This window comes from Fusarium subglutinans (assembly GCF_013396075.1).
Source record: "Fusarium subglutinans strain NRRL 66333 chromosome Unknown NRRL66333_c0000023, whole genome shotgun sequence".
NCBI lineage: Eukaryota > Fungi > Ascomycota > Sordariomycetes > Hypocreales > Nectriaceae > Fusarium > Fusarium subglutinans.
The window spans coordinates 1-26,715 of record NW_023502086.1 but is presented as its reverse complement, the minus strand read 5'-3'; the positions used below and the strand labels follow the sequence as shown (position 1 = coordinate 26,715).

The 26,715-nt window shown below is 48.3% G+C and overlaps 9 protein-coding genes across 9 annotated transcripts; 7 read left to right on the top strand and 2 right to left on the bottom strand.

The window, feature by feature from the left end:
* Positions 1-126: 126 nt before the first annotated feature.
* FSUBG_2528 (uncharacterized protein) lies at positions 127-990 on the bottom strand (the record flags this gene model as incomplete). The annotated part of the gene is made up of 3 exons (XM_036680310.1): positions 127-262; positions 310-587; positions 637-990. The coding sequence occupies 3 exons, from the start codon at positions 988-990 to the stop codon at positions 127-129; spliced, it is 768 nt and encodes a 255-aa protein (XP_036541797.1).
* Positions 991-1,964: 974 nt separating this feature from the next.
* Positions 1,965-5,249, top strand: FSUBG_2527 (monocarboxylate transporter 2; the record flags this gene model as incomplete). The annotated part of the gene is made up of 6 exons (XM_036680309.1): positions 1,965-2,764; positions 2,815-3,060; positions 3,481-3,553; positions 3,802-3,985; positions 4,038-4,135; positions 4,182-5,249. 6 exons carry the CDS (start codon positions 1,965-1,967, stop codon positions 5,247-5,249), a joined length of 2,469 nt encoding a protein of 822 aa, XP_036541796.1.
* A 2,225-nt stretch (positions 5,250-7,474) lies between these two features.
* Positions 7,475-8,881, top strand: FSUBG_2526 (benzoate 4-monooxygenase cytochrome P450; the record flags this gene model as incomplete). The annotated part of the gene is made up of 1 exon (XM_036680308.1): positions 7,475-8,881. The coding sequence occupies one exon, from the start codon at positions 7,475-7,477 to the stop codon at positions 8,879-8,881; it is 1,407 nt and encodes a 468-aa protein (XP_036541795.1).
* Positions 8,882-9,390: 509 nt separating this feature from the next.
* FSUBG_2525 (pectate lyase C) lies at positions 9,391-12,219 on the top strand (the record flags this gene model as incomplete). Its single annotated transcript, XM_036680307.1, has 8 exons — positions 9,391-9,530; positions 9,585-9,729; positions 9,777-10,139; positions 10,189-10,336; positions 10,385-10,768; positions 11,351-12,011; positions 12,067-12,119; positions 12,173-12,219. 8 exons carry the CDS (start codon positions 9,391-9,393, stop codon positions 12,217-12,219), a joined length of 1,941 nt encoding a protein of 646 aa, XP_036541794.1.
* Positions 12,220-13,752: 1,533 nt separating this feature from the next.
* FSUBG_2524 (alpha-glucoside transport) lies at positions 13,753-15,559 on the top strand (the record flags this gene model as incomplete). Its single annotated transcript, XM_036680306.1, has 4 exons — positions 13,753-13,948; positions 14,004-15,259; positions 15,312-15,410; positions 15,461-15,559. 4 exons carry the CDS (start codon positions 13,753-13,755, stop codon positions 15,557-15,559), a joined length of 1,650 nt encoding a protein of 549 aa, XP_036541793.1.
* Positions 15,560-17,166: 1,607 nt separating this feature from the next.
* On the top strand, positions 17,167-18,492 carry FSUBG_2523 (glucan endo-1 3-beta-glucosidase eglC; the record flags this gene model as incomplete). Its single annotated transcript, XM_036680305.1, has 1 exon — positions 17,167-18,492. One exon carries the CDS (start codon positions 17,167-17,169, stop codon positions 18,490-18,492), a length of 1,326 nt encoding a protein of 441 aa, XP_036541792.1.
* Positions 18,493-19,923: 1,431 nt separating this feature from the next.
* Positions 19,924-20,568, top strand: FSUBG_2522 (DUF567 domain protein; the record flags this gene model as incomplete). Its single annotated transcript, XM_036680304.1, has 2 exons — positions 19,924-20,251; positions 20,303-20,568. The coding sequence occupies 2 exons, from the start codon at positions 19,924-19,926 to the stop codon at positions 20,566-20,568; spliced, it is 594 nt and encodes a 197-aa protein (XP_036541791.1).
* A 1,396-nt stretch (positions 20,569-21,964) lies between these two features.
* On the bottom strand, positions 21,965-23,204 carry FSUBG_2521 (uncharacterized protein; the record flags this gene model as incomplete). Its single annotated transcript, XM_036680303.1, has 2 exons — positions 21,965-23,040; positions 23,099-23,204. 2 exons carry the CDS (start codon positions 23,202-23,204, stop codon positions 21,965-21,967), a joined length of 1,182 nt encoding a protein of 393 aa, XP_036541790.1.
* A 1,878-nt stretch (positions 23,205-25,082) lies between these two features.
* Positions 25,083-26,715, top strand: FSUBG_2520 (metacaspase-1; the record flags this gene model as incomplete). The annotated part of the gene is made up of 3 exons (XM_036680302.1): positions 25,083-25,656; positions 25,706-26,144; positions 26,192-26,361. Coding segments are annotated over 3 exons (1,183 nt in total), but the record flags the coding sequence as incomplete, so codon positions are not given.

Sequence of the window (26,715 nt, the reverse complement as noted above, 5' to 3'; positions counted from 1 at the left end):
TCAAGTCAGATGCAGCCCTTATGGCAACGGCCTATTATGCCTATCGATATTCGCAAACAAAAGCCAAGTAGTCTATGTTAGAACAGTTAAGCCAGCTCGTAAGTATTTAGGTATCGGGTATCAACTCTAAACAGCTGCTGATGGACCATCCGTGGGAGGTTCGATCTTCTTGATCTTTCTATACCCCTCTCGCATTTCAGTCTTCTTGAATCTTGTCGAGTAAATATAATGAACAATAAACCACTGATATACGCAAAACAAACTAAAAGAGATTAGAAACGGTTCAGAGACAGTGAGAGCGTCACTTACAAAGCACAAATGCCAAAACAGCCACAGGCAATGCTAAGGTTGTCAAGCATTGCTACTGCTCCAGTAGATAAATCACCAACGAAACCCGTCCTTCGCTTGTCGAGGTTTGACTCATTGTACGCATCTATATCCTCCCGAAGAACAAATATGACAGTGAGAGCGGCAAGCCACATCAAAGTTGAAAGGGCCAGAATCAAAATATACCATATTGGCGGTCTTGGGTTGCTGCGGCCTTGTGGTTTCACTGGTATCTTGAGAGCAAAGAAATGAAGGGCTCCCTGAATTTGGTCAGTAAGCTTATATACATGTACAGGTGAGTGAACCTACGACTGCAAGATTGTATGCTGATGCAGTAAGCAAATTATGTCCCGGATGTTTAGATATTATCACCGCCGAAAGACCAATAACAGCACACGAAGCTATCCATCTCCCGATATCCGCTTTAAAAGCATCATCATAAAGTCTCTTAACCGGATTCGTCTCCTTCTCTTTCCCCAGCATATCCCTGACGATTTCACCCAGTGGCATAGGACATATTGGACTCGACATGGCTGAACCGGCCGGTATGGATGTGTAGGTAAGCTGCAGATGAGAAGGATCAGGTGTTTTTTTGGGCGCCGCCGCGTAATCTAATGTTTTATGGCTGTGGTCTTGGCTGGCCAGGGGATGTTGATCCAACATGACGCTAGGCCAAGGGTTGAAACTCCATCTTTTGGCCTTGGCCCTCGTCACTAATTCCCTTTTGCACTGCCACTGGAAATTGGCGGTGCCTGGGCTTCAATCATGCCATGTCTTGGATAAAAGGTCCAAGCAAATGCTCGCGTAATGGCCTTATTTGGAGGGTTAAACGCCAAGAACATTTGAGTATCTGATCATGAAGTGATTGAAGATATTCGCAACTAGGGTTTGTTTGAGGAACTGCATTTTTTTTATAGTAGCTACTTGAATAGACCTACAACTATTTCTTGGCATGTGAAAAAGCATGTTCTATAGATTAGGCCAATGAAGTTTACGGGAGAATAATCAAATTCAGGTAACTCTCTGGTCTCGGCTGTGGTTCATGCATCTCAGATTTCAAGTGCGGAATTCGAACATTGATTGATATCAAGGCCCTTGTGTAACCGACCGCATTTTAAACCCAGTGTAATTTAAATATTCTCTAAAGCTCGTATTATTGCCCAAATAGGGATCATACGGCGCTGCAAGGATCTACGACAGCTCAGCTCTGTATGGATGTTAGAGGCTGTGCTTAAGGCTGAAATTCCAAGTACAACCTCCCACTAAGCGCTTATGCTTATCTTTATGCAAACCCCAGCACATTATTTCCCCGAAGCTGACGACAAGATGGGGCTCATACACGTGGAATGTGATTTGATAGGTGCTTGTTGGCCAGTTATCTGTCAATCCCCCATATCTACTCCGTAAACGAATTTGGTTGTATCAGCGAGCTACCATGGCGTGGCTGGCAGAATAATGCCTTAGTGGCCGTGTCTTGCAGATTGGTTGTCACACCGTCCTATTGAATACGGTGATATGTGTTTGGTGAGTGTCTTGATGTCGTCTTCCTCATATATAAGCCCCCGGCCTCCTGACTCTTAGAATCTTCTATCTCATCTCTCACTACTCACGAATACTTGTTCTAAGACTACACAACAATGGGTGGTAAAAACGAAACTTGGACACCAAGCTACGACAACTGCGATAAAGTCTCGGATCGTTGCCCTGTCGAATACACCATCTACCAAGACTATCTCTCCGAACCAGCTTCAGGATTCTTCGCGATCGCTTTTGCACTCCTCTTCCTCGCACAAATATTCCAGGGGTTTCGGGCTAAAACATGGTCGTACATGATATGGCTGGGCATCGGGACAATCTTTGAAGTGGCGGGCCATGTTGGACGTTTCGGCCTGGGAAGAAATCCATGGCAACAGAATGTCTTTATCGTGCAGTACCTGACCCTCTTGTTGGCTCCTACTCTGGTTGCTGCTGCTATCTCAGTGACGTTCAAACATCTCGTTGTTTGGTACGGGGCAAAGTGGTCTCTTCTCAAGCCCAGGCTATATCCTCTCGTCTTTGTCGGTACAGACTTTATCTCGATTTTCATCCAAATTATTGGGGGTGGCCTCACAGCTATGCAAAGTATGGGCAAAGGATCTAAGACGACACAGAAACTTGGAGAGGCTCTTGTTATTGGCGGAGTTGCCTTTCAAGTTGCCAACATGTTGTGCTGCGGTGGTCTGATGCTTCTTTACGCTCGACGTCGAAAGCAGGCAATGAAACATCGAGACCCCTTGATGGGAAACGCGACTGATTTGTACGCAACCGGCATGCCAACTCGTGGGAGAGTTCCTGTTGCTCGAGAGGAGGCTACGTTAAAGGAGGCAAAAAGAGTCAAGTGGTTTGTCTATGCCCTGGGTATTGCTTATGCCTGTATCATCATTCGATGCGCCTACCGGTAAGATTCTATTGACAGTGCTTTCCCTACAATAGCTAATCAGCACTTAGTATCGCCGAAACTGTGCCAGATATTGGGGTAGATGTTCTCCGAAACGAAACACTATTCATCGTGTTCGACGCGACAATGATGTTGATATCCATCGGCGCTGTGACTATCCTCCATCCCTGTTTCTTCTTCCCTTATTTAGGCCTGAGAAAGAAACAGAAGAATCAAAGCAAGGTCTATGAGGGTTATAGAATGGAGAGCAGTTCAGCTTTAGTTGGACAGCAGCAGCACCCGCAGCAGCAGCAAGGGTATGCTTGAGGTTGACTTTTCGGGTCCAGTTGTAAATCACAAGTGTCTTTTATGAGTCTTTGGTTTGATTTTCTGCCTGTTGGGCTACATGGCATATTTTGTAGATTTCAAGGAGCTCAAGGTTTTTCAGTTTGATTCATACAGAACTGATTTGTATCCGCTGCTCTCGATAAAATTTGATACGGTGTTGCATTCTCAGAACATCAACTTCAGGCCCTCCAAGAAGAGGACATGCCTTCAGCTTTCCTGACCAAGGATCCGATTAATCAGAATCGGGATTGGCTACAGAATGTTACAGCCGTTATCGAGTGACAAACTATTTGACTATCGAATTTGACTATTTTATAAGAATATTACGTTAGCGCCTTCCTATAAAATAGTAGCCCGAGCCCTCTGCATTAGCTCAAACTCTGGAATAGTCGTGTTCTGCTTACCCATGTGACTCGGATTGTTAAACCACCGCCGGAGATCACAGCCGATGTATCATTTGATGTAAGCCATCTTTTCTTACGTCCGATGTCGCCTACAACGCGCGCCCTACAAGAACAATAATAACAAAAGACGAATGAAGATAATTGAATAAGCACTATCAAGGTCCGAAAGGCGCAGTGTAACGTTTAATAGAAGGCGCACTTTGTTGGTTGTTGTATAAATATCGAATTCTCTCTCCAAACATTGCATTTAGTTCCCTTCATCCCACTGCAAAATCAACCTAAGGAACCTACAGTTCAATGTCACAGACCTCACTCGAACTCGTTACTCCCAATGGAAATGTGTCTGATGACACAGTCCAATCACAAAACCTGGATCAACGCTTCGAGTCTCGAGCAACAGATGCCGAGTTCTCACTGCCTCCTGTAGATGGGGGAAGAAAAGCATATCTATTCTTAGCAGCTTGTTGGGTTGTTGAAGCAGTGACTTTTGGTAACATTCCTCGTCTATAGAGTTCACTAACATGAGTTGACAAAGAAACCAGGTTTTGGGTTCTCATTTGGCGTCTTTCAAGAGTACTACAGTCACCATGAGCCTTTCGCGGGCTCCAACAGCATCGCTGCTATTGGAACCACGACTACTGTAAGATACCTAAAAGGTTACTCTTCCCAAATCTTACATTATCTAGGGCATGTTGTATCTCGGAGCGCCATTCGTGGTCATTATATGCCGCTTCTATCCTCGCCAAGCTCGCTGGTTTACATATGCAGGCCTGTTCGTGGCATCCCTAGCCATGGTCATGAGTTCCTTTTGCACAACTGTTCCTCAACTCATAGCAACACAAGGGGTCCTTTTTGGAATCGGAGGCTGCTTCGCTTACTGTCCTTGCACTCTCTATATCGACGAGTGGTTCGTTCGCCGAAAGGGTTTTGCTTATGGAATTGTCTGGAGCGCTGCTGGAGCTGGAGGTGCTATGCTTCCTCTGGTTCTTGAAACTCTCCTCAAGAACTATGGCTTCCAGACCACTGCCAGAATATGTGCGGGCATCTTATTTGGAGCTGCAGCTCCGATTGCATATTTCATCAAGCCTAGACTACCACTTTCGGCGACTATCCACAGAAAGCCTTTGAATATGAGGTTCGTCACCTCCAAGGTGTTTCTTCTATATCAACTTGTCAATGTCGTGGAAGCAACAGGCTACTTCCTCCCTACGATCTACCTGCCCACTTATGCTCGGACAACCTTTGGCACCTCAACTATCCTCTCGGCTCTGACGGTTATTCTTGTCAATATTGCTACGACAATCGGTCTGATGGTTATGGGATCCCTCAGCGATAAGCTTGCAGTTACGACATGTATGCTTATATCGGCGGTAGGCGTGGGTATCTCAGTCCTACTCGTCTGGGGACTCACAGCATCTCTCCCTGTCCTGTACGTTTTCTGCGTCATGTACGGTCTCTTCGCGGGATCTTGGGCCTCCATCTGGCCAGGAATTATGAGAGAAGTGACACAGAAATTTCAGGATGAAAATGAGCACGTCGACCCTGTCATGGTGCATGGACATCTCTGCGTGGGTAGGGGAGTTGGAAATATCATCTCCGGACCATTGAGCGGTTCTCTTATTCGAGGTCAACCATGGCAGGGAAAGGTCATTGGGGGTTATGGAAGTGGATATGGCATTCTAATTTTGTACACTGGCCTCACGGGCTTGGCGAGCGGCATGAGCTTTGTGTGGCGATATTTGAATGTTTTGTAAGGGATGAGAATTTCTGGAAGCTGATTCTCCTTCAAAGTACATGGTATTGGTGGTGATAGCTGGTTTCGAGCGTGTGATGCTAAAAGTGATTTATAAGGCAACCTAGCTGTTGTTCTGAGACACATTCTAGGCTTGATTATGAAGAAACAGTGCTTGTTATTGATCAGGAACTTAAGAGTTAAGCACTGATGATGGAATAGTAAAATGTTAGAGCACTGTATTTTATGAAGCTTCCCTTGTACTAAGTACAGACGTAACAAGTTGACTATCATTCTAAGGAACTTTCTCCATAATGTTCATTCACCGAAGAGCTCTTCCTCTTGATGTAGTAGAATGTCTGAACTGGAAAGGGGGCGCGGGACAATCCCTCTGGCTTTCAGCTCTGGCCCAGACAATGTGCGATGAGAGTATGGGTGGATACGAGCTCCCGGCAACTCTAACCCGAAGTTTCCCACCCAAGAATCGAGAGGAGTTACAGACTCTTTCAACTTGATATAAGTTTGTTTATTATTCAGACTCATCATGATGAGAGCCCATATGGCCAAATTAGCTGTCAATATACCCCCCCGCCTCTGCGTCACATGAAATAGCCTTCTAGTACACCCCCATACTGTCAGCTTCGGTCCTGAAGAAATGCAGGACGACAATATATCTGTCCCCCAAGATGAACGAGAAACAGCAGTCTGTTTTCCAGGCACAGCAGCCAAATGTTCGATAGGAGCAAGCTTGGGTTTCTTTTCACGATTTGCTGTGGCCAGGTCGTAGTATGGATCCCATGCGCATGAAGGTGCGGTGATGAAGGTCGCGACAACGGGATTATGAATTTTTTCGTTTGCGTTGTATAAGATGGTCATTGTCGCCGAAATGGAAGTCAGGGAGTTTTTCTTTCAATTCTCTTGCTTCAGCTTATGCTAGATTTATATCTGTGGCTTCTGTGCTGAAGAACTTGGGACAGGGTCTGGGGTTGCTTAAGCTGATGGCAAAACAAATTGCGGTGGGTGTAATGAACGGCTTGAAGCACATCTGTACCATCATGGAATGGTTCTTGCAGTCGACCTCTAGCACCTCATCCAGTGGTGTGTTGGTTACGGTCTCTTCTAGAACATCGCCGTATGCATTCGTAATGTTGTCAACTGTGAATGTGGTCCATGGAAGAATCTGAAATTTGTCCACCGGACACCTTTCGCAGCCATAGTAAATTAGGCTTTGGAGAATCGGGACATTGATGATGGGTCTTCTCCTCGCCAGGAGGGAACCAAGACTGGGAGGATTCGGCGGGCTTATTCATGCTGGGCCTTGGAAGCCTAAAGATCTGGTTTATGACGAGCAAGAACAATTGGAAATGGAATGAGTATCCCTGAAAAGTTCTAAAGCTGATGATGCTTTTGCCAAGAGTGATGATGATGAAGAGGGAAGAAAAGCGAGACAAGAGTCAAAGAGATGTAAGGTAGGTAGGTACCTTAAGTTACCCTGACTGTCCGCCTCCCTGATGCCCAAAATACATCGCTACCTCAGTACCTAAGGTAAGGTAGTTCTCCATTACATGCACCAAAAAGGGGTATCTCGATCCGCTGACCTCGACTTCTCTGAATTAGTAGGTAGGCAGGCTTTTATTAGTTTCATCCTTCTCTCTTTATATATACAAACAGTCATGATCAAACTTTGTTGCGCCAATCAAAAAACAGTCTAGGATGGCGCTTCTCAAGTTGTATCGATAGGGGCTGCTTCCTATCTTCCGAGGTCTTATCAAACCCCGCGCCGGGAATACTTGCCAACCCTATTTGCACCACCTGCCACATGACGATGGCACTACCTATCCCTGGACCCCTCACATCTCAATAATCCTCAGTATTTTTGCACTGACTCTCATATCTACGCTTGTTTATCGTCAATATCGAAAGAAAGTATCATGGGCCTTATCTTGGTTACTGCTCTGGGCTTGCTCCCTGTTTTGCTGGTGTACAGATACATCATCTATCCTCTCTTTTTCTCCACGCTATCTCGTATACCCGCACCGCATTGGACATGCCATATCAGCCCTCTCTGGATATTAGCAGCAAGGAAGTGGAGGCGAGAGAATACGTCACTGTATCGTGCACACCAAAGGTTTGGTCCAGTGATTAGAATTGGTCCAGATGAAGTGAGCGTCGACGGTTTAGAAGGGATGCGGACCATATATCAAGGAGGGTTCGAGAAAGGCCACTGGTATAGCGTCTTTGATAATTATGGGTGAGAACGCCAACTTATGGTACTGGACTGTTGGTGATGAAACTAATATGGCCGTCCTTAGAGTTCCAAATATGTTTGCCACTGGCAATTCAAAGCCTCACTCCCTGAGAAAGAGGATGATTTCGAACGTCTACTCCAAATCGTACATACAATCATCTCAAGCGAGTAAATTGCAAATGGCCGAGATACTCGTCAACCGCCTCTTGCCCGCACTTGACGGGTCTCTTAAATCTTCCCACAAGTCGATACCTACAGACTACAATGATGTTGAAGTGTTCGGTCTTTATCTAGCAACGGCAATGGATCTTATCACTGCCTACATATTTGGTCTCTCTAACGCTACAAATTTCATTGCCGATGAGTCTTATCGCCGCGACTGGCAGGACATGTATCTTGCACGCGCCAACTACCCTTTCTGGACGCAAGAAGTTCCAAACTTGACAAAGTTTTGCAAAAGATGGATTCCTTGGCTCAAGCTCTATCCACAGTGGGTAGATCAGTCCAACAAGACACTCTCTGATTGGAACTGGGAACTTTGCGAGAATGTTCGGAAGACATCCAAGGCGACAAGAAGCTCCAGTAGCAGTCAAGACATTCAACGCTCGGACGAGCCAGTAGTCTATAACTCACTGCTTGCCGGGATAGAGCGCGAGTTCGAGACCAACGGAGAAAAGAGCATCCTGTACACTACGAGCGTTCTTCAACGAGATCGAGCCATTGCGTCTGAGGTTATGGATCATTCTCTGGCTGGACAGGAGACTGCTGGAATTGCCCTCACCTATGCAACATGGCATATTTCAAAGTCTCCAGAACTTCAACGACAGCTTCATGCTGAAGTTCAGTCTCTTAAGCCGTCTTTGATGACTGACCCTAAAATTGCGTCTGGTATCACGAACACGTTGACTTTGCCAGATCCTAAGGAAGTCGATTCCCTACCGCTCTTACACGCTGTTGTCACGGAGACGCTGCGTCTCCACGCGCCTATTCCAGGACCTCAACCACGCCAGACACCTGATCGTGGATGTAGCATAGCAGGGTATTATATCCCCGGCGACGTGAGGATCGCATCCCTGGCATATACACTACACCGGGACAAAGAAGTATTCCCTGAGCCTGAGGAGTGGAAACCAGAGCGTTGGATGCCACAAAAACTTGGGAAATCATCAGACGATGAGGCGAAGCATCGCGAGATGCAAAGACTTTTCTGGGCCTTCGGAAGTGGTGGACGGATGTGTGTCGGCTCCAACTTCGCCATGAATGAGATGAAGTTTATTTTGGCGTTCATCTATGCCAACTTTGAGACGTCCATTGTTAATGATGAAGGTATCGAGCAGGAAGATGCTTATACGGCGAGGCCAATTGGCGAGAAGCTGGTCATCAGGTTTACTCCTTTGAAGACATGAGACGCAAGACTAATTTACACAATCCTTTTTATCTCGATCTATCTATGTTTATAATCAGCATTACATGCTGCTTCTTGACTTTCAAGGGCCGCACGTGCCTTGGCTACCTGTATGCAAGGATGGGATCTATAGAATAACAACTGAGTTACCTAGAATGACACTCTGCTTTTTGGACATTTCTCGCTTTGTATAATCTTATAACCTTAAGTCTCAAAATTCACCTTGGCAGAGTGGTGCAAGCCTAACATGTCAGTACATAATTTTCCAAAACTGTAGTTCACCAAAATAGGAATGGATTTACAACAATCGTTGTTAACTGATTCCACCAATCGCTGTGTCACTACAATTTTACCAAAATGGCAATTCGGTTCCGTCTTGGTGACTTGAATGCTGTCATTGGAGGATATTTGAAACCCCATGTAAGTTCTACTAGGAGTTGTTGTACATAAAGGATGATAGACCCGGTGCACTTGGAGCCCGTCAACTCAAGATTCTCATACTCAAGAAACATGAAACTTTCGTTGCTACTGGCTTTGACAGCCAGTTCCTTGGCGCAAGCAGCCCAGCTTGCATTCCCTGGAGCTGAGGGTTTTGGTAGATATGCAGTTGGTGGTCGTCAAGGCGAGGTATACAAAGTGACAAACCTCAAGTAAGCTGAAGTCTTCTTGCCTATTCATATGAAGTGTCTAATGAAATCGAACAGTGACTCTGGGACTGGCTCGCTTCGAGACGCAGTGTCGAAGCCCAACAGAATTGTTGTCTTTGACGTTGGCGGAGTCATCAAAATCTCCGAACGCATCGTCGTGTCTAAGAACATCTACATCGCAGGCCAAACTGCTCCTAGTGGTGTGAGTCTCTAGAACCTCCAAACTTACACTAGCTAAAACATTCAAAGGGGATCGTCGTCTATGGCAATGGCTGGTCTCTCTCCAACGCCAATGACTCTATTGTGCGATACATCACCATCCGTATGGGCAAAGGCGGAACCTCAGGTAAAGACGCAATCGGTATTGCTGACGGCAAAAATATCATCTTTGACCACGTCAGCGTCTCATGGGGCCGTGATGAGACTTTCTCTATCAATGGAGACGTCACCAATGTCACCATCCAGAACACCATCATTGCTCAGGGCCTTGTTTCGCACTCTTGTGGTGGCTTGATGCAGACAGATGGCGGAGTCAGCTTGTTCCGCAACCTGTACATTGACAACAAGACTCGTAACCCCAAAGTCAAGGGTGTCAATGACTTTCAGAACAATGTGGGTAATTCTGTTTCTGTTTCTGGATGATTTTCTGACTGTCATATAGGTCGTGTATAACTGGGGAGGTGGCGGCGGCTACATTGCTGGAGATAGTCAAGCTGACAGCTATGTCAACATCATCAACAACTATTTCATTTCTGGTCCAGATACTACCGTCACAGCCTTCACGCGAGGAAACAGTTTCTTCCATGCTTGTATGTCATTTTACCTCGCATATGATTATGTTACTGACCATGTTTCAGACGTCAAGGACAACTTCTACGACTCCAACCGCGACGGCAAGCTTGATGGCGCTGCTCTTTGCGAGAAAACCAGTTGCTACTCTGACATTGATTTTGTCAAGACCCCATACAACTATCCGGCTCCTACAGCCCTCACACCCCAGGCAGCCGTCGAACTAGTCCTCAAAAGTGTCGGGAACTCACTTCATAGGGATAGTGTTGATACTGCCCTTGTTGATCAGGTCAAATCTTATGGAACCAAGGGAGGGCAAATTTCCGATGAGAAGGAATTTGGTGGTGTTGGAGAGATTGCAAATGGTGCCGCTCTGAAAGATTCAGATGGTGATGGCATTCCTGATGAATGGGAAACAAAGAATGGTCTTAACCCCAATGACGCTGCAGATGGTATGAAGGTTGCATTGAATGGGTATACTAACTTGGAGAACTACGTTAACTCCCTTGTTTGATTATTTTGCTTTCGATTTCATAGCTCATAAGGAATTCGTGACTGGCTCTTCTAGATTTCATAAACATTTTATATGGTCAATGCCATATACCAATGTCGCCCTTTTGATAATACATACACTCAAGTTTCTGTTGTAATAAGATGACTGGTATTATTCTAACATCGTTCATAGCATTATTGGGTTCTGAAATGTAGTTCATATGCGGAGTTATTCAGTCTTTTCTTTCCAGGTTGTCCTCCAAGGAATCAAGCACACCTTTGAATCCTGACAAGCTTTCCTGTATAATTGAATCAACATATTGAGTCTGGCGCCATATGAAGAAATATTGTTGGTGCGTTTAATGCTCATCCATGCGTTTCGTTTCGCCGTGATCGTCAATGCAGGTTCCTTGTTTCAACATCCCGGAAGTCCCGTTAAGGTTCCATTACTCCTGTTTTACGGACATTAAAAGGGCTGCAATATAGCAGATGATGTAGTATTTAAATACATGCTTAAATTCAGATCCTCCGTTTTACAACAGTTCTGCTCTCATCCACCGAGAAAATGCAGTTCAAAAATCTTATCATTGCGCTCTACAGCATCGGAGCATCATGTTCTGCTCTGCGACCACCGATTGAAAGACGCGCGACGACAGAAATTCCTTCAGACTCTTTCAGCTCCCTTGAAACATACTGGAACTATCTGTACCCTTGGGGAGCCACACACAATGGCGGCGCCCGAATGGACAAGGAACACATCTCCGTCACTGATGGCGTTCTCACTCTGACTGCTGAGCCACGAGATGACCAAGAAGATCCCATTCACTATCTTTCTGGAGCAATTCATGCTAAATCAACATTCGCCGTTTCTGCTGGCGGTGGTTATGATATCAGTGCTGAGTTCATTGCTCCAGTCGACAGAGGAACCTGGCCAGCTTTCTGGCTCAACGCTGCGAGCGGATGGCCGCCAGAGATTGATATTGCTGAGTGGAAAGGCTCTGGAAAGATTTCTTTCAACACATTCAATACTTCTGATGAGGTCACTGCACTCGATAGGGACTATCCTAATCCCGAGGAATGGCACTCTGTTCGTGCTGAGCTGCGTGATGAGAACGGTCATGATGTGAGAGTCAAGTTCTTCCTCGATGGTGTTGAGCAGACTACGCAATATGGTCGTGACTATATTGGGGCGGGTCTACGCCTGTAAGTATATTTTTAGTGAAACAATGAGATTTGCTCCTAGCTAACAGCTATATAGGATTGTCAACTATCAGACTGAAGGATCTTCTGGATCACCTGGTCCCACAACACGTAAGTTTCCCATCAGTTTGATGTCTTTGCCAGTACTGATTCATGTGTCATAGCGACAACTTTCCAAGTTCGAAATGTTGAGGTCATCAGTCTCAACTAGGTTTCTTTCTTCTGATTGAGTAGTTTGGCTAGTGATGGGAGGTTCATTTATCTTCATTCAGTACAGCCGAGGGCATGGAACTATACGAACGAGGGGACAACGTCTGTCAGTAGAGACTCGAGCTTATTCGGAAACTTGCAGAATGATCCGCCGGCAATGTAACCCGTCAGCCGATCAAACCCCTCAAAGTAGCAGAATGCAGGAAGTAAATCAAGAAGCTACTGCAGAGTGACAGTTCACCTGATGTTTAATTCCTTGAATCATGGCCAATTAAGCGTGGTTCGATGGCTGCCTTCAAACTTTGGTTCCACCGACTCGGGTCAAGATCTACCGAGCTGCGTCTCTGTATTGCGTATTCAGATGTGAGGAACTTTTGATTTGCTCGGGCTGAAGATGGATTTGCCAAGGGAAATTAGCCTGAGTTCGTGAGTGCCGCAGTCGTGCATTGAGTGAATGGGTGTAAGCCCTGACTGCCATGTCTAGGTGCAACCCAACCACCTCATCCTTGTGCCTCGAAGCGTGGGGAGCTTGTGGCTGCTAAGCAACGGGGTAAGTCGGTTCTAACCGTGTAAATGGTTAAATGAGAAGACGAAAGTGATGGTGAGGCATTGCTAAGGAGGCAGAAAAGTGGCTGCTTACTAGCGGCCATCGGAAAATAGGGAATAAGAGAGAGAGAGAGAGAGAGAGAGAGAGAGAGCAAAGACTGAGACTACTACAAACCCCCAATCACATTTGGGGGAGGATTGTCAAATTTGGATCGCTTTCCAGAAGATAAGCCTCATGATCGTGGTACCTTAATTGAAGGCATATAGGCCAAGCTTAAGACAAGACGAATCGCATATAAGCGCGTATAAGTGGGTGTCGTAGCATTGGGAATTTCTTCACGAATCACGCGATGCTTGTGATCGTCCATGTGTGGTACAGTAGCAGCCGAGGAAGACCTGTTCCTGGGTGTCAGCCATCTTGTGATGCAGACGAAACTTGAAGCTATCTCTGAAGGATTGCTCGAGTCATATTTATCCGGATTAGACTATAATAAATGACAGAAGTGACGTTTGAACTGGCGTTTTTGGTATATTCCTGTCTAAAAACATCGGCCGACGTACAGAGAAACAGGGTTCAAGACCAAGACATCTGATGATCACCCACCATCCCCCAGAAACTACCCCAGATTCCCCGCCTCTCTAGGATGATGAAGCTGGGGAGGAGAAAGGCATATTAGTGGTCAAGCTATTATCCGGTCCACTAACGATCGATGTTGACCACTTCATCCCTCATCACCAACTTCTTCCCCCGCAGGATCTTCCACCAATCGCGGGGAAGTTCAACTACGAGATAGCTTCACTAACACGGGCCGTCGATCCTATTTCTACGGCGATGTGAACCGGTTCCCGGCCTCGAGGATCATCTCTGCATGCGGAGAACTATTGATGAGGGACGATATAACATGTCCATCTCCGGTGAAGGGCATCATGAGCCTCTCAAACCTCATTGCAAGTAGTCTGCTGCTGGTAAGCGACGAATCTGTTCATCATGGTAGCCGAAAAGCAGTCTGGGGAGATCCAGCCCCATGTTGAGAGCACCGATGCTGGTCTTGACCATCTCAAGAATGTAGACCTTCACGACAAAGCTCTCGCCAATGAGGCTCTTGAAGCCACGGCCGATGAGCATAGCTTTACCGTTTGGCAGGGTTTCAAGACTTACAAGCGCGCTGCTTTTTGGTCTATCCGTGGGTGCTTACCATTGAACTGTTGAGGCCGAGATAGCTAACAGGTCCTTGTCAGTCATCTCGACTACTGTCATCATGGAGGGCTACGATGTTACCCTCCTCGGTTCCTTCTACGGCTACCCACGATTCCGAGAGAAGTACGGCGAATATCTCGACAAGGAGAATGGACATCAGATCTCGGCCAATTGGCAGCAGCGCTTCAACTGTCTCGGTGCCCTCGCCAACATCATCGGTGCTCTTCTGAACGGATGGGCTACCTCGCGATGGGGACACCGCAAGGTTCTCATCAGTGGCCTCTTCTGGCTCACTGCCTTCATCTTTGTCGTCTTCTTCGCCCCCAACATCGAGGTCCTTCTCGTCGGTCAATTCCTCTGCAACATTCCTTGGGGAATCTTCGCTACTACTGGTCCCGCCTACGCGGCTGAGGTCACTCCTCTTGCTATTCGAGGATATCTCACTGCCTATGTTAACCTGTGCTGGTGCATTGGGCAGTTCATCTCAGCTGGTGTACTCAAAGGTCTAGTTGACAACCCTACCCCATGGAGCTACCGAATTCCCTTTGCGGTCCAATGGGTGTGGCCTATTCCTCTCGCCATCGCAGCATACATGGCCCCCGAGTCGCCCTGGCATCTCGTCCGAACGAACCAGCTCGAGAAGGCCAAGATATCCCTCGAGCGACTGTCCGAACCGGAACACAACATCAACTACGAGAACGCCGTTGCGCTCATGGTCCACACAAACAAGCTTGAGATTGAGGAGCGTTCTGGTACTTCTTACTGGGACTGCTTCCGAGGTAGTAACCTTCGACGAACCGAGATCGCTTGCATGGGTTTCCTCTCTCAAATCACCAACGGCGGTGCTCTTTGCTATAGTGGATCGTTCTTCTTCCAACAGACTGGTATTGGTCCCTCTGCTTCTTACGGTATTGCTCTTGGTGGAACTGGCATCGCCTTCATCGGTACCATCATCTCGTGGTTCTACATCTACAAGTTCGGTCGACGAACGATCTGGCTCTCTGGCTTCTCATTCCTTGTCGTAATTCTCTGGCTTATTGGCTTCCTAGCGCTGCCCAAGCAGACTCTGTCTTTAGCTTGGGCGCAATCAATCCTCTGCGTTGTGTGGTTGGGAGCATACTCCATGTCTGTCGGTCCCATCATCTACACTATCGTTGCTGAGGTCGGTTCGACTCGTCTGCGTACACAGACAATTGTGTTGGCTCGCTCAACGTATTATGTTGGTAACATCATTTGCGGAGGTCTCATCCAGCCCGAGATGTTGTCTCCAGGATCATGGAACCTCAAGGGCAAGACGGTCAATCCAGCCCAATCGATACGAGTGTCAATGCAACGCTAACATGCTACAGGCCTTCTTCTGGGCAGGTCTTGCCACTCTCACTCTGACTTGGGGTTATTTCCGTATGTTCGAAACAAAAGACCGTACCTTTGGTGAGATGGACTACATGGTAAGCAGCTGAACACGAGGACCGAGAACGCAGCTAACGAATTTGAACAGTTCCAGAAGGGTATCCCGGCACGCAAGTCTGCCAAGTACCATATCAACGAGGATGAGGTCTTTATGGCTCACGAGAAGCCTGAAGCTGAGAAGCACTAGATTAAGTGCTGAGGTTGCAGTTGGGAGGCCTCCTGCGACGTGACGATCTGTGAATGGAGCCATGTCATGACTTAGCGATACCTTTTGCTTGATCAACAATATTATTGTTCCTGATGATGATGACCATTGGATAGGCGTGGCTAAAACTATGCTGGACTAAAGCCCAACCGAAGTCATAGCGGCATTTCTTGGTGAGACATTAGATCCAGGATCAGCGCCTAATCTTAACAACACGTGATAAGACGGCAGCATATTGATCAGCATAAACAGGACAAATACATGTACAGTCAGTATCTGTTGGGTATGCTAGGCAACAATAATAGGTAGTAACCGTATGTTGAAGGATTGCTCAATTGAGCCTCTTTCATCTTGGTTGACTTCATCTGTAGCGGTCCCAATTCACGAACGGATCAATCGGCCTCAAAGCCGTGCCAGCCAAGCCCAAGTATCGTATTCTCCACTTCAAGGGGGAGTTTATAACGCACTAGCCCACCATCGTCACCCGCAGCCTCAGCTAATTTAGCGCCTGAAGTGCCAAGGAATTCGCTCGCCACGACAAAGAATTGCTTCTTGCATCAAAGAGGGATGTCTGAGGCTCAAGTCCAAGAGCATCAAAAACAAAGAAACTGGAGGATCCAGGCGGTGAAATATAGCTGGTCGCATTCTGTATATCTCAAACATCAAATTAAATCCCATGCTTGGCTTCGTATACAGAAATTGGCTAGATTGGCTACCAAGGAACTCAATCCCAGGACTTATCTTGAGTGCATTGGAGATTGGCTCAAGGATAAACTTTGATGCACTGCATTTGTTTTAGCTTCCATCCGTTCTCAAGAATTGGTTGCATTGTTCCTTGCGTAAGTTAAGTCATGCCACTGCAACGAATCAGATTCTTTGAGATAAGGGCACACCGTTGGAACTCTCTGCTGTCTAGACGAGGGCTGCGGAAGAGGCTTGACAGATAAACAATGCGGTGGCATCAAATCTCTCAATACGAAAAACGAGAGTCATCATGTTCATTTCTCAAGAATGCGTAGCAACACTCATCTCGATTGTTTTATCGACGATCACGCATTGCAAAATTGCTCCTTGGGTACGAAACAGGAGAAGCTGGGGTTGATGTCCAATGAGCACCCACCTCCAAGAAATGCCCTTCTATTCTTAGCGGCCAACGGCACGTTAACCATAACCCAGTGGACCAGCGTCGTAAGCATTTCCCCTGAAAAACCGGGAACTTAGTGCCTGTCCGGCACGTGACGGCTCCACGTCCGCTGCAGCGCCCCCGACCTAATCTCACCGCGTTCCGAAAGCAAAACAAAGCGCCTTTCCTCATTCTTTGATCAACTGCCCATCTTTTTTCCAATCCGTCCATCATTTCCTTTTTGTTGTCTGGATTCTCTTTTCGGATTCGGCATTCTTACTTCCTCGTCACTCTCTTTTAACTGCCAGAACGGCTTCTTTCTTGATTACCATTTCCGAATAATCACACTCACGCTCTTTTAATAGAATTAGCTTCCGGCTGGTATCACCTTGCTCGACGTTATACCAACCGGCTTACACCACATATCGATCACTTACCCGAGAATCGATAATTTATATTCGCCAACATGAAGGTTTCTGCTACCCTCGCTGCTGGTGCCCTCGCCCTCGGCGTTGAGGCCAAGAACTACCTCGGTTTCAACTCTGGTGCCACCCTCGCCAACCGTGCCGCCAAGTTCAAGGCCGACTTCCAGGCTGAGTTCGAGACTGCTCAGAACCTGAAGACCGCTCCCGGCGACTTCAGCGCCGTCCGACTCTACACCAACATCCAGGCCTACTCCGAGGATGACCCCATTGAAGCTTTCGAGGCTGCCATCGACACCAAGACGGAGATCCTTCTTGGTGTCTGGACTTCCGGCACTGACAACATCGACAAGGAGATCAGCGCCCTCAAGAAGGCTGTCGACAAGTACGGCTCCAAGCTGACCGACCTCGTCATCGGTGTTTCCGTTGGTAGCGAGGATCTCTACCGTAACTCCGTTACTGGCGTTAAGAACAAGGGTGGTGTCGGTGTTCAGCCTGATGTCCTCGTTGACTTCATCAACGACTTCAAGAAGGCTTTCAAGGGTACCCCCATTGGCGAGATCCCCGTCGGCCACGTCGACACCTGGGACGTCTGGGGCAACGCTACCAACAAGGCCGTCCTCGACGCCATCGATTTCATCGGTGTGGATGAGTACCCCTACTATGAGAACGACAAGGGCAACAGCATCGACAACGCTGCCAAGCTCTTCAACAAGGCGTACGAGGCCACCATCGCCGCCTCCGGTGGCAAGCCTGTCTGGGTCACTGAGACTGGCTGGCCCTACAAGGGTCCCAACTGGGATGAGGCTGTTCCTAGTGTGAAGAACGCTCAGAAGTACTGGCAAGACGTTGGCTGCAAGTACCTCTTCAACAAGACCCCCACTTTCTGGTACACTCTCCGCGACTCCAACCCCGACAACACGATGAAGTTCGCCATCACTGATAACCTCTCCACCACTCCTCTCTTCGATCTCTCTTGCGACAAGGTTGATGATGAGACCACCAGCTCTGCCGTCCACTCCAAGACCAAGACCGAGTCCAGTGCTTCCAAGTCCACTCACGCTTCTAACTCCACCGCTACATTCACCACCTCTACTGCCTCTGCTACTAGCTCCGGCGATGAGGAAACTACTGGCACTGCCACCGCTACTGGCTCTGGTTCTAAGTCTACCTCTGGCTCTGAGTCTGGCTCCGGCTCTGAGGGCTCTGGATCTGGCTCCGGCTCTGAGTCTGGATCTGGCTCCGGTTCCGGTTCCGCCTCCGAGTCTGGCTCTGCCCCTGCTGAGACTCCCAGCACCATCACCAACGGTGCTGCTTCTCTCGGCGTCTCCACTGCCGTCCTTGCTTTCCTTGCCCTATTCGCTCTGTAAATATCCTGAATGGATCGTGGGTTAAATGACGCCCATTGCGTGTCTTGACTTTTATCTTGCGCCCGAGATCTGTTTCTTGTATTAGTTATGGGTAGATTAGGATAGACAATGGTTGGCTCTATTTTCTTCTAACTCTTGCAAAACTCTGTGTGTGCTATATTCATTGTTGCCTTTACCAACTGTTAACCGTTCACAATGGCTTTCATGTTAAACTTTCGTCCCGCAATTCTACTACATAATTGGCTCGGCTCAAGTGGGGCCGGGCATTTCGTCCCAGCTCGAGCAGCTGTAATAACATCAAGTCGAACAACAGCGCAAAAAGAACAAAACCACGAGCGAACATGGAGAACAGATAGAACAGATAGAGCAAAAGAAAAGGGTCTGGCCGGGGATTGAACCCGGGACCTCTCGCAAGCTATGCTATAGGGTTCTCCCTAAGCGAGAATCATACCACTAGACACACCAGACCGAGTTTGTTCACAGGACTGTCAGAATACTCACGTGACTGTTCTGTGCATCTGATGTTTCCATGTCTAAACATTTCGCTGCTTCATGATTGGCCCTCCTAGGGTAGGTAGGTGACGTTGATTTACAAGAACCTCAGTAAAGTCTGCCTCTGACCTTAAGATGGTGCAGTACATGTTCTTAGCTGATAAAGTATATGTTTAGATTAGTACATTTTATAAGCTCCAAGCCAATTCAAAAGCTGTTTGTCCCTGCGTTTGTGGTACTTGGTGATAACTTGTTCGACTGTTTGAGTTGAGTCACAATACTATCGCGCTTGGTGGATTATCATCGTCGTATCAATCGTCCGGCTGCCTCTAGTTATGCGTAGTATCAAGCAGTTACACTCATGAAGAAGGATCCATAATTGATAATAAACATGTTCTGCTAGCCATCGTAGTACAGCCGCAAAACTGACTGATGTCCATGCCGATCGGTGTATTTTTAGCCAAGTATTGACACAAAACATCTGAAGGATCGATAACAAATAAAGGGTTCCGTCGAGGCGGATTGATGAATTAGAAGCTTGCTCCGAGTTTATCATGTCATCAATTCTATGCCCATTCATCGATTCACGGATTTATCTTTTAATGAATTGCCAATCTCGTGAAGTTGGTACGTTTGAGGACCATCGGTTGAGGTGATCAAACCTACTATGTAGTAGGCAAGCGCAAGGCAACGTGCGACTGCCATCGATGAAGCACCTACATTTCTGTCTCAACTCAAGCCAATTCCTTGTGACTTTCCCTTTAGCTGTGACGGCGTTTCTAAATACTAAAGTAGGTAAGTATTCCTCTTTGGCGACCCTTCAATAAAACACGCACCTTAAACTCTCCTTCATAGCACTTTCCATCTCCTCCTCTTCACTATAAGGTACCTAGTTCAACAATATCATCTTGATACATCATTGTTACCTCAACAGCAACAATGGCGCTGGTTCAATATCCAGCTGCGCTGACGCCACACCTGATCGGCATCTTCCCAGCCTACATCACCAACCGGACAGAGACTCTCATCGTCAGAGAAAAGACAATGTCTCTCACCGGCGATGACTTTGAGGTTTATCATATCAATGGTCAGCCTCTCCTCACGGTAGAGGGCAAGGTGATGAGCGTGTCTGGACGCAAGATAGTCAATGACATGAGAGGCACCCATCTCTTTTCCATCGTCAAGGAACACTGCCATATCCATACCACGTATGCTGTGGAAGATCCTCAAGGAACGAAACTTGTCAATGTGAGGAGCAACCTCCGGCGTGAGTCCTCCCGTGATAGTCGTCGTGGCATCTATCTCTGATGTATTTTAGTCTTCAATTCCAGCGCCACAGCTACATTTAACTCTATCAACGGTTCAGCAGAGATTCTTGAGATGAACGGCAAGTGGCACGACTACACTGCCAGCATCGTTGACACGCTCACGGACAGCGTGGTCGCATGTATCAGCCGCAGAGTCACCGGCCACGATTTGATACTTGGCCAACAAACATATACTCTCGAAGTTAAGCCCGGCGTCGACATGGCTCTCATGGTAGCAATGTGCATCTGCTTTGACGAGAAAAACAACGAGAGGTGATTCCCTGTCCCTTCATCATGAAGGAAAGGGCTGCAATAAAGGGCATGATTAAGGATATTTGTATACCCAAAGGACTGCACGACGAATCGACCGAGTGATGCTTGGGATTAAATGAGACCTGCGTTGAGAGTCAGCATTGCCAGGCTTAACTTTTATATACTAGGACGTGGAAATGAGATTGAACAATTGTTTTGCTCGCCATGCTCAAAGGTTCAACATAACGATAGAGCCTGGGCCCACACACGCCTAGTCATCCATGAGAGTACATGTGAAGGAGAAATCTATGAAGAGTAAAAAGACCAATATTGTTCCGTCAACGAATCAAGTCTGACACATACCAATTACCTACGCCTTGTTGGCCATCATCCGTATGATGATATCCCCAGTCCGCAGACCCTCATCTCACAAGACAACACAGCACAACATCAATAATGCCAAGCTCACCACTCATCAGCCCTTGTAAACCTCCTGGTCCAGATAATTAAATAAGAAAAACGACAAGCTTTCTGATAAATGCTTATTTTCCAAGGTTACAAAAGCTTGACCGCAACAAGCTTGCCAACCCGGCAATATCTGTGCCGAGTGATCTTCTCACCGTTGCATTACAACATGGTGAGAATTTGAAGAGCGTCCAGCGAGCGCCCGCTGCTGGGGAGAAAACAAAAAAAAACAACAACTCAAACCGTATAATACTTTTACGGTTCCATTGCCAAGAATTTGTCGAGGGGGCTGTGCAATGTACGCTCCGCCATTATCGTGTAATGCCAAGCGTGGAGACGGACAACTCATCCATTTTTGACCTCGGAAATTCGTTCTTTGTCCTTCGCTCAACTGTTGTTCTGTATTGCAGGTGGACTCGGAATACTTGCTGTTGAGACCGGAATACCTTTTTTACAATATGAGACTCACCTCAAGTAAGGTATATAAGGTAAGGTAATACTAATTGGATACCTGATACTGAATACAATACCGACGTTTGGTTGCTTTCGAGAGACTCTGTGTTGCTGTTACACAGCAAAAAATGCCCTGCAATGGAGGGTCTGCAGTGCTTGGCCCGGTGCCGATAAGCGAAGGCGGCTTCTACTTACAGCAATAGCCTGTAATTGCTGCATCTCTAACGTGTTCCAACATGCCCATGCATATGCCTAAGAAATGCAAGACATTACCTAGGTTGGTATCCAACGCACATGCGCGGGAACGATACTGGCAAGCCCTCACAAAAGAAGATGTGCTGCATATCAGACAGCACGAAATGTGCTCTGGTATTGTACTGTGTACTAAGGTATTAACAAGTGAGAAAAATCCATCAACCTTCTTCCTTGCCCTTACGGCTCCAAAGCAATGCTGTTACAGTTAGACGTAAACATGTCGTTATTCATAGCTCGTTTTGCACCATTTAGTCATCCTCATACACCTCCTCGTAGGTCTCTTCGTACTCCTCCCGAGCCTCCTCAAGTCTCTCGTGATCACTACTGCTGGCATCAGAGTCATTAGCTTCAGCCAGAGCTTCTTCGTACTCTTCACGGGCCTCTTGGACATCTTCCCGGTCACTGGATGAGACAGAGTCGCCGTCAGCGTCGGTAGCAGGAAGGACACCAGGAGGGCCTTCCTGCGCGTAGGGGTCGGCGGCATAGGGGTCCTCGGGAGGAGCTCCGTAGTAGTTGTTGACAACCTGGGGAGCGGGAGCAGCAGCTGGGGCAGCAGCGGAGTGCTCGTGATCGCTGTCACTATCGTTGAGCTCGTTTGCGATCAAGGCACCACCAACAGCACCAATGGCGAGACCACCTGCGGCACCGAGGAGCATTCCAGAGCTGCCGCTCTTCTTCTTCTCGCCTTGACCGTAGGGGTTGTTGCCGCGATCGCCATCAGTGGGAGTACCGTATTGACCGGGAGCTCCGTAAGGAGAGGGTGCGCCATAAGGCGAAGGAGCGCCATAAGGAGAGGGGGCACCATAGCCTGGAGCAGGAGATCCATAACCACCTGGAGCAGGAGACCCGTAGCCACCCTGACCAGGGGGAGGAGATCCGTAGCCGCCATAGCCAGGAGCACCACCGTAGCCTCCAGGAGCTGGAGAACCATATCCACCAGGAGCACCAGGGTAACCACGAGATCCGTCAGAGGGTTGAGACTCATACGGAGGACGGGAATCCGGGGGAGGAGGGGGAGGTGCTTGACCAGGAGCCTCCCATTGAGTGCGGCCAGTGGCTGTCTCAACATAGTACCATCGCTGCTGGTTCTGATCGAACTGAGCAGTCCAACCTTGGGGCAGAGGAGGGCGGTCGGACGGGGGCTGATAAGCGGGTTGAGGGGGAGGAGCACCGTATTGCTGCTGAGGAGCAGGTGAACCGTACTGCTGGGGAGGAGCGCCGTACTGCTGAGGGGGAGGAGCTCCGTATTGTTGAGGAGGAGGAGAGCTGTATTGCTGAGGAGGAGCGCCGTACTGTTGGCCGCCGTCACCGTAGGCTCGGTTGTCTGGGGGTAGAAGAGTTAGCACATGCCCCCAGGAAATGTTCGCGCGGTAAAAACGTACTATCCTGACCCTGAGGATAGCCCTGCTGAGCCTCTTGCTTCTTCTCGTCCTTGTCGCCAATACCAAGGTTCTCGAACTCCTTGGCGATCTTCTTGAAGAAAGACATGATGGGTGACTTCGGACAAAGGCGTGCGAAAGTCGGGGTTGGGAGAATCAAGAGTTATGGGGGAAAGAAGAAAAGAGGTAAGGTAGATGAGAGAGAAGAGGGATTAAAAAAAAAGAGCGACTGGGTTCTGTTTATATAAGGGCGAAAGGCCTGAGGTGTGAGGTGTGAGGTGCGAGGTGCGAGGTGTGAAGAGTACCTAAGGTAGGTAAGGACCTATTTAGGTGCAACCCGCGCAGTTATCGACAGTCGGCATAGATGCTTGGCAGCTGCCGACAGTGCATGGATGGTGGGGTGAAACGTAGGGTCTTACCGAGTCACTGCTAAGAAGGGAAGTGCCTCAGTGAATATGTACCACTGTGTGAAAACCTAATGGCACTCTAGTTAGAGTGATACAGGTACGGGGGAGCCACGGATATGATGCTGTCGCACTGCGCAAAGGCACAGGCGCAAGCAACACGGTCAGCTTCAGTACCCAGGTACCTATTCAGAGCCGCGGAACAGGCCCGTTTAAAGCCCGTTTACCCCTCCATTCAACACCCAACCTCAAGCTTTCGGGGACCAACCAGTGACAGTGCTACGACGTGGCCAATCAGTGGACCTCCAGTGACCCCTGCGGGCCGTTCCGGCGGGGCAACGCTCTGGTGCCAAATGTCACCAGCTCTAAGCTTTGGTACCTTTTTTTTACGACAGCAACGGAGCTTCGTTCACGTTTGGCTTTAACAAGCCTCGTTTTGTCAACGCATCGGATAAGCTGGGGCGTGATGTTTAAGACTGCCAAACGAAAGGATCGATAACAGACTCCATGCTGGCATTGTTCAATTGCGACATAAAAGGCACGGAGAAATGCCCCCACATGATCGATAGTGGCGTGGAGTCAACTGAAGCAGTATCCAACTTATTCCTCGTCTGGCTTGACAGGCACGGACAATCGCCTCGAATTCCCATAACATGAAGCCCAACAGCCTACCTACCTACCTTATGGGTTTGTCTCCTTCGACTTACTCCGTAAACTACAACGTCCGCACATCTCCATCTATTAAGTTAGAGCAGCTAGGGCTATTTGGCATGAAGGAATATTGGGTATGTTGTTGCAACACCAGTGTGGCGGAGCAAAGCTGCAAGCAGTCATGATATGCTACCTGTATCCCCTATGAGACGGCGGTGATATCAAACAATAATGAGCAAACATTCATTCACCCAACGGCAATACAATACTGCGTCACCATCACAGCAGGCGAGAGGCCGCCCATGATGTTTATCGTGAAGGGAATAACATCCGGTGGCTGGTGATGGATCTTCTCTTGTCCCCGAAATCATGAGGGGTTTCATGTCGTCTCACAATCTTATTCCCTTGTGACATCCATGAATGATTCACTGGCTCGTCCTCGACACATCCACGTCTGATGCTGCGGTGAGGGGGAGGGGCTCTTGCAGCGCCAAGGCCATCCAGGTCCCTTGGCGTTCCATCCGTTGGTGTCATGGGGGAGGTTTCTTTCCAGCGGCCTCCAGAGCCCTCATTCCCGTCACTTCCAGGGAGTTTTTCAGGGGAGTTCAGGGGAGTTCAGGGCTGATGAATCAGGCCCGCCTCTCCCGGGCTACCTAGGTAGGTTCTGCCCCTCCATCACTTTGCCCCGCCTCGCAATTAGCGCCCGTCCTCCACATGCAGCCCAGCTCAACTGCAGCCACGAGCTCAATTCCATCCATTGCGAGACTGAAGTGAGGCTGCGCTCTGATTGCTGACCCTACGTGCTCGTTTCTCCTCTGCGACTAAGACTCGAACCTCTCGGGCTCCCTCTTGCATCTTCGTCTTTCTCAATTCTCCACGTCGACTATTGCAGGCCCCAGAGCATCAGTTCGCTTCTCCCACAGCAGGTCAACATGTCCTACTACCCAGGTCAAGGATATCAAGGAGGCGGCGGCGGCGGCGGCGGCGGTTACGGATACGCTCCTCCTCCTGGACCTCCTCCTCCCCAGCAAGAATACGGCGGTTATTCTGGAGGTCATCCTGGAGGTCAGAGATATCCTCCTCCGTCATACCCTCCTCCTCCCGGCCTCGACGCATACGGCTATCGTCTCCCACAAGGCCAGCACCACTATGCTGAGCATGCTCGAGCCGGCCCTCCTCCTCCATCTGCACCTCAACAGTTCGGACACGGAGCCCCCGAAGGCTATACTTTTCAATATTCTAATTGTACTGGTCGTCGCAAGGCTCTTCTGATTGGTATCAACTACTTCAACCAAGAGGGAGAGCTTCGAGGTTGTATCAACGATGTCCACAACGTGTCTGCCTTCCTTGTTGAGCGATATGGCTACAAGAGAGAGGATATGGTCATTCTGACCGATGATCAATCCAACCCAGCCATGATTCCTACCCGCGAAAACATGATTCGCGCCATGGGCTGGCTTGTGTCAAACGCTCAGCCCAACGATGCCCTGTTCCTCCACTACTCTGGTGAGTCCATGCAGTCATTTGAGCGGAACTATCTAACATGCTCTTCAAGGTCACGGTGGTCAGGTCGAAGACGTGGATGGCGACGAAGATGACGGATACGATGAGTGCATCTACCCCGTTGACCACAGCGAAGCTGGCCCCATAGTCGATGATGAGATTCATTTCCGTGTCGTGAAGCCCTTGGTGCAGGGTGTCCGTCTCACTGCCATTTTTGACTCGTGCCATTCAGCCACGGTCATGGATCTCCCATACGTCTACTCAACAAAGGGTGTTCTCAAGGAACCCAACCTGGCCAAGGAAGCTGCTTCAGGCCTCTTCGACGCCTTTAGAGCATACTCTAGTGGAGATATTGCGGGCGCCGCTGGCTCTGTTTTCGGCTTGGCGAAGACCGCCTTCCGAGGTGACGATGCGTACGAGAAGACCAAGGACACGCGAACATCGCCTGCCGATGTTATCATGTGGTCAGGAAGCAAAGATGACCAGACATCGTGAGTTGATTGACTTATTTCATGAGGTAACACTAACGTCTTTGCAGAGCCGATGCCACGATTAATGCTCAGGCAACAGGCGCCATGTCGTGGGCATTCATTTCAGCAATCAAGGCAAATCCTAAGCAGAGTTATGTCGAATTGCTCAACAGTGTTCGTGACATTCTGGAGACGAAGTATACCCAGAAGCCACAACTGTCGAGTAGTCATCCGATCGGTAAGCCTCTTTTTTTAATTTTTTTTTTTTTTAATATCCCTCTTCAATAAATTGCTGACATGAACATCTAGACACCGACCTTCTGTTTATTATGTGAGGAATTGGAGTTCGGGCTACGATGACTCAATGCAGTGAGCAAATGTATATGGCCTGGCAGTGGAAGATGCAATGACTGCCGACAGCATCATTTGATGATAGCTTTCATGAATGAACGTTCGTATGAATGGATGAACTTTAAAGCCTCGCAGTGGATGAAGGACCGTACGGCAACGGGTGACACGACATGCCTACCTAGGTACAACAGAAACGGAGTCGTCTGTATCCCATCTTGGGATCCCCATTTGAACCCTCCCC